The sequence below is a fragment of the Taudactylus pleione genome, unplaced genomic scaffold (assembly GCF_031769625.1).
Source record: "Taudactylus pleione unplaced genomic scaffold, aTauple2 ptg000018l, whole genome shotgun sequence".
In the NCBI taxonomy this organism is placed as follows: domain Eukaryota; kingdom Metazoa; phylum Chordata; class Amphibia; order Anura; family Myobatrachidae; genus Taudactylus; species Taudactylus pleione.
Genome location: NW_028284420.1, coordinates 15,205,486 through 15,211,485, shown reverse-complemented (window position 1 = coordinate 15,211,485; position 6,000 = coordinate 15,205,486). Strand labels below are relative to the sequence as shown.

The following is a 6,000-nucleotide window of genomic DNA, read 5'->3' as shown; positions in this document are numbered from 1 at the left end:
TGGGCTTCTAATTTCATACCGCAATCGAACAGCAAAACATAGTGGGCGTGCTGTCTTGCTAGCATTCGCAGGATTTGCATACTTTGGCTGCGTCCGATTCTAAGAGTTTGAGAACCACTGGTTTAAAAGTGTGTGTGGGAGTAAGCTTTACAAAAATTCCAACTAAACTCAAATTGGAGGAACCGGCTTATTAACAATTATGAAAAACGGTTTATGAATTCTCTTAAATGTATATTGTGCTAAAATTTCTACCAAACAGACTTAAGGTTGCAAGCTGACCAGGTCCTTTGCTACAGCAGGATGGGGTAATGAAAAATGTATCAAAATAGTCACAAAATAAACATAAATTGACTTAAGAAGTTAGGGCTCATTCTATACCCAGTTGGTCTTCTATTTTAAACATACAAGTACAAAGGAGATAAGACTCATGTTACTTGTATTCAGGGGGCATTAGGCATTTCCAGTGTTCAGTTTTTTTTCCCCCATGAGCAGGCAATAAAACACTAGAACAATCCACTAAATTGATGCTAGTGATTATGTGGTTCTTGCATTTTAATTAAGCAAATGAAACAATGCTGGGTCACTGCCAAAACTTAGCCAAGTACTTTCTATGTTCCATTACAATATTTAAGTGTGCAAACCATTTCCAGAAGCTTGCTCTATTACATGCATACATATGGGCAAAGATTGGTAGCTATAAAGAGATTGTTTACAAGCGTCCACATGACTGTACTACTACTATAGCTTCAGCAGAGTGTGATGCGTCCTCTGTCACCCACACGGTCACACCTAAAACTCAATATTTAGGGAGCCGTCATTACTAGACAGAACAGATACAATGTTTCGTCTATTCTTCGGTGCGAGTGCGCTGGAGCCCCGGGCACTCTAGGCTGACACTGGCAGACATTCTCCAGTAACAGCGGCAGAAATGACGGCAGGCACCTCCAGTAATGAGTATGTAAAACATTGAGCCAGGTGGCTCCACCATGAGTGACCTTGAGGTTTTAGGCAGGGGACCCTGAGGCGCCTGTCGTACTCAGCAGCCCCAGGGCTGGCACACAACACCCACAGCAACAGCAGAGTGGCCGGGCGGCGCACACATGGCGCCCCGCTCAGCCAGACAGGCAGGGGGTGGGGTGGGGACAGCTCATTCTCACAGTGGTGACGGCAGAGCGGTGACCGGGGCCCAGCAGCACCTGTGTACGGGGAGAGCCCGGTTGTAATATCGCTCATTGTCCCCGGAAATGAGCTCTCTCCCCCACCCCACAGCCGGCACAGATACCCCCCCTGCCCACGGTGCCCCACGTTCTGTTCCCTACAGCCCCCTCTCGGAGGCTGGCTGCGTGCAGAGAGCGCGGGCTTCGGTCTCCCGTGTATAACGCTCTCACAGCCGGGGACAGACGCGCTCGTCTCGGCAGGTGTGGCGCCCTTCAGCCCGGCGCTCGCACGCAGCCATTTTGAATCACTACAGACAAAGAGACGGAACCCCCCCCCCAGCACTCCCCCCGTTGGGCTCAGACCGATGTTCCCGTCTCAGAGCGCAGCTCCGAGCTCAGGAAGCTCACTGGTCTCCATCCCTAGCCCTGAGCTCGCTGCAGCCCCGGGAGCACTGCTCCTTTCCCTCCCGGATCACCAAATACCGCTCGCAGCCATTTGCCCACGCTCTATATAGGGCGGCACCGGCCAATGGGAGGACTCGCCTGCCGTGACGTCGGTGGCTAGCCGCGCTTGCGCAGAGCGCCGCTGCCCTCCTGAGTTGAGCGGCGGAGTAAAGATGGCGGCGGGTTCGGATCTGCTGGATGATGTCTTCTTCAACACGGACGTGGACGAAAAAGTGGTCAGTGATCTGGTGGGTTCTTTGGAGTCTCAGCTGGCAGCCGCCACCCACCACCACCATCATCACCATCACCAGCAGCCGCATCCGGGCCCCCCCGACGTCCGCAGCCAGGCCCTAGCCAACCATGTTGCCAGCCCTGGGGTAGGGGCAGCCAGTGCTGGGGTCCAACCAGAAGCGAAGATAGGACTCTCCTCGGAGATGCCCAAGACTGGTGAGCCGGGAGAACTGCGCGGCAGGAGGCTGGTGGAGGTGCCGGGGCGCCCCGGGCATGCGGGGGGTGTCAGCGAGAGATAGAATGTGACTGGGAGATGTCTGCCCCATGGTTTGGGATATACAGCCTTATTTGGGGGTCAGTGGGCAACTGGGCATGTGTTTTTTTTGCCAGTGGTAGACACTGAGGTAAGGGGTGCAGTACGTGGTGTCTCCTGGATCGCCAGACTTAGATAAACTCACTTTGGGGCTGTTTTTGGGCTCCTGTGGAGCTGCAGTTGGCAATGCCAGGGGGAGTAGTGGCACTCATATGTTAGTTTCACTGCCAAACTGTTTTTGTCCAGTTACTTTGCTGTGGTTGGGTTATACCTTGTTTACAGTCCTTATTGGGTGAAGGATAGTGAGAGACATAGTACATAGACCATGCCCCTTTCTACATTGGAGGCAGATTTGACTGTGATTATAACTATAAGCTCCGTTTTGACAGGTAGTGTGTATGTGCAGAAATATAAGCAGGCAGACATTATGTCACATTGGTTACAATATGTGGTCTGTCATGCATGCTGTTACTGGATTTTGGATGATATGTGCTCTATTCTATCTATCTGTTCCTCACTCTGTCTCTGATCCACTGTGTTACTCTGTTCCACAGGAGCAGCTGTACCTGGAGTTCAAGGTGGTGTTATTAACAACAGCCGACCACAAACTGCAGCTCAACCCGATGGTGTTCCGCCTGCTGGATCTGAAGTACCAGGACCACTCAGTCAGGCCAAAGCTGGGGTCCTAGGCAGCATTGCAACTGCTGTGCCCAACCACGGCTCAGGGAATGGCAAGACCCTGCAGACCATGAATGGGAGTAATGTTGTAATAAATTCTCATGGACCTGGTGGGCATGGAACCTCATTTCAGGTGAACAGTAATCCAACTCCAGGTGTTAATCTTGTCAACAATGGCCCTGCTCCTGTCACCAAGGGTGGTGTAAATGCAGGAGCGAACACAGTGATCCAAACTTCTTATCTTACAACAACCAATGTATCAGCCTCTGTCATCTCCTCATCCACATCATCTGCAGGGGCAACGGGACAGCCTGCAGGCATGGCTGGTGTACCCACTACTGTAGCGCTGGTTAGACCTATTGTGCATCAAGGAGTGCCAGCCACTCAGAATGGAAGCAATACTGTGATTAATTCCCCTTTGCCAACTCCTGGAGGGGTACCTTTGCAAATGAATAGTCAGCCCAACCCGGCTACTAGCCAGGTGATTAAGTCGGAATCCCCCAAAACCATTATTCAGACTCCCCAACAGAGCCAGCCTAACCCTGGAAACATGGTTATAGGGCAGACTATGCAAGCAGGTCATTCTGGTCCTGGAGGGGCAGCTTCTGCACCTGGCAATCCTACAGGAATGGTTAAAACTACAGTCAGCACTGTGCCTCCAAGCTTGCCAAGGACTCCTACAGCACCAGCTTGTGGCATTAGGGCAACCATTACACCGCCTATGTTAGCTCCACGTGTGCCGCAGCCTCCACAAAACCCACCCAACATACAAAACTTTCAACTTCCCCCAGGTAAGAGATGTCATTATGTCAAGTTCATTGTGCAAGAGACATTTCCCATGTGTTTCACCTCCCTTCAAGTTGTGTTGATACTGCATGTGATTCTGGGTATGGGACCAATCATTGCCAGCCTTGTTTCTGAGTATTACACAGGGCAGGATTTTGATAGTTGGGGCTGAGCTATTTTTATTTATCGTGTTTTCATGTCTTATGCAAAAAGCAGTTCTGTGAAAGTACAATTCCAGGTTACCTAGCATGCCCCAGTACACCCTGTCCCTGTATGCCCCTATGTGTCAGGAAATCTTTTCTGTAATACAGTTTGTTGTGAAAGTGTCAAGAAGCTGTTTCAGGTTATGAAGCTTGGAATCTGTTATAGATGCGAATACTGACTGGTTTGAATAACGCTTTCACTTTGCCTAAACTTAAGGTGTGAATGATTTACTATTTTAACAGCTTGCATTTCATATTCCTTGATTACATTGTAAATATTGTTTTCCCTGTAATTTCCATATTACAGAGAAAAGTAAAAGAATAGAAACATTTTTGTGCTAGGTAGTGGCAGATCAGAGGTTTAGGTGTCTTAAGTGCTTCATATGTTTCTCTGTATATGAAATAATCTTTTGTGAGACAGGACAGTAGGAACGACAGGAAAGTTTCTCTGCCTGCTGTGAATTGCAGTATGTCCTTAGAAATAAGTAGGTCTGTGCATCCTCTTTTTGACGCTTAAGTTTTCAAGAAGTGTTATTAGACGAGGCTTTGTGTTCATCTACTGTCTTCCAATGCCTCTTACATTAACTCCGATGATGCTATAAGGGTTGTTACACAGTGAGACTGCAAGTCTGGCAGGTGTATTAATGTACTGAGGGATGTTACTGAAATATAGCAGCGGTGGGGGAGACTGAAGAACACAAAATTACCATGGTCTGTCTTGTGCACAATGGACCTCATTCAGAGCCGGACGCTATTTGCGGTCGTTCGTTCAGAAAATAGGGGTGGCTATTCAAATGAACCGTTCGCTCTTTGCGGTCTGTTCACGCCTCTAGGTCTGAACGAGCGAACAAAACTTGCGGTCGTTTTTTGGAAAACTACGCCCCCTGGCCGCTTGCATCCTACGTCATGTCCGCTATTTATTAGATTAATCGAGTACATCGACCAGCGTATGAACTGCTCGCTATTCTTGTGGTTGGTTTTTCCTACCGCAATCTTGCGAGCAGTTCTGACTATAAAATAACCCAGTGACGTGGTCAATGACACTGCTGTATTAATTATGCACCCATAAAATGCCCGTTTTGACCTTTAAGCACGCCTGCGTTCGGATCTTCACTCCCCGTTTTCAAGCACCTTCCCCTGTTACCACCCACATACGCCTCCTCCTGTCACTCAAAATAGCAGGCATTCGCTATTTAGTGAACAAATGATTTTCGTCCGCACTGACTGGTTCGCGCATGCGTATTACGATCCGTACGCATGCGCAGTTGGGCAAACATCGCTCGGAACGAACGAGCAGCCGCTTACGAGCGGCTCTGAATCAGGCCCAATGTTTTTAGAAATCCCGTACCTTCTATGGAGTCGATTCAATGAGGTGCGAATTAGTTGCGGCCGAAAGTAAGTGCGGCTATATGCTGCTAATACGCTACCTCCGGACTCGCAGATTTCACAGCCCCATAGGACTGTACAAAATGCTACAAGTCCAGGGTGAGATTGGCTCGCAAGAGGGGCGAGTGTCAGTGCCATTGGTTGCATTTCCATGCTTTTACAATGTCAACGCACCCCTCTCGTATCTAATTGAATTGACACCTTAATTTGCAGACTTTTTTTTTATTATAGTATAGAATCTCCCAATAGCTATACGTCTAATGATGTAGGTATTGGAGTACTCACCTTCTTCACCTCGCTGTTATTTAAGTGTTGGAAGATGGTTTTGATAAATGATGTTGCAGTTTTTTAGTGATGCTGTTTTTACTGTACAAGCTGACGAGTGGGATATACAGATCAGGAATAAAGGGTATTTTTCACTTACTAAAGAATAGTCTTTTTGTATTTATTAAAGTATTTTACTTTACAGCTTATTAACATTTTGTTATTTATTAACATTTATTTATGTAGCAACAGCATATTCAGTAGCACTTTACAAAGAGTAATGTAACAAGACTTTATTGACAGACAGCTAAAAAAGCCCTGCTTGCAGCTTACAATCATTGGATAAAAGGGTTTAGTACATGAGGATAAAACCTATAATACATATTGGTCCAGCCAGATTTTAAGGGTGAAAGGTTGTTGGTGGGTTCTATTCACAAAGCAATTTTGGTCTGGAGTCAGAGGGTTGTGTGTTGAAAAAGAATACATGTAAGATTTGTGTGAACAGTTAAGAGGGGAGGTTATTGGATAGAATAGCATA

The 6,000-nt window shown here is 47.5% G+C and overlaps 1 protein-coding gene across 2 annotated transcripts in view; it reads left to right on the top strand.

Moving 5' to 3' along the window:
* The first annotated feature begins 1,745 nt into the window (after positions 1 to 1,745).
* Positions 1,746 to 6,000, top strand: part of TAF4 (TATA-box binding protein associated factor 4) — a 75,255-nt gene continuing 71,000 nt past the window's right edge. For both annotated transcript variants that reach the window (XM_088442620.1, XM_088442612.1), the window contains exons 1-2: positions 1,746 to 2,048; positions 2,700 to 3,614. In XM_088442620.1, the coding sequence (XP_088298746.1) occupies positions 1,775 to 2,048; positions 2,700 to 3,614 (1,189 nt within the window). In that variant the 5' untranslated portion in view covers positions 1,746 to 1,774. The remainder of the gene's footprint in view (positions 2,049 to 2,699; positions 3,615 to 6,000) is intronic.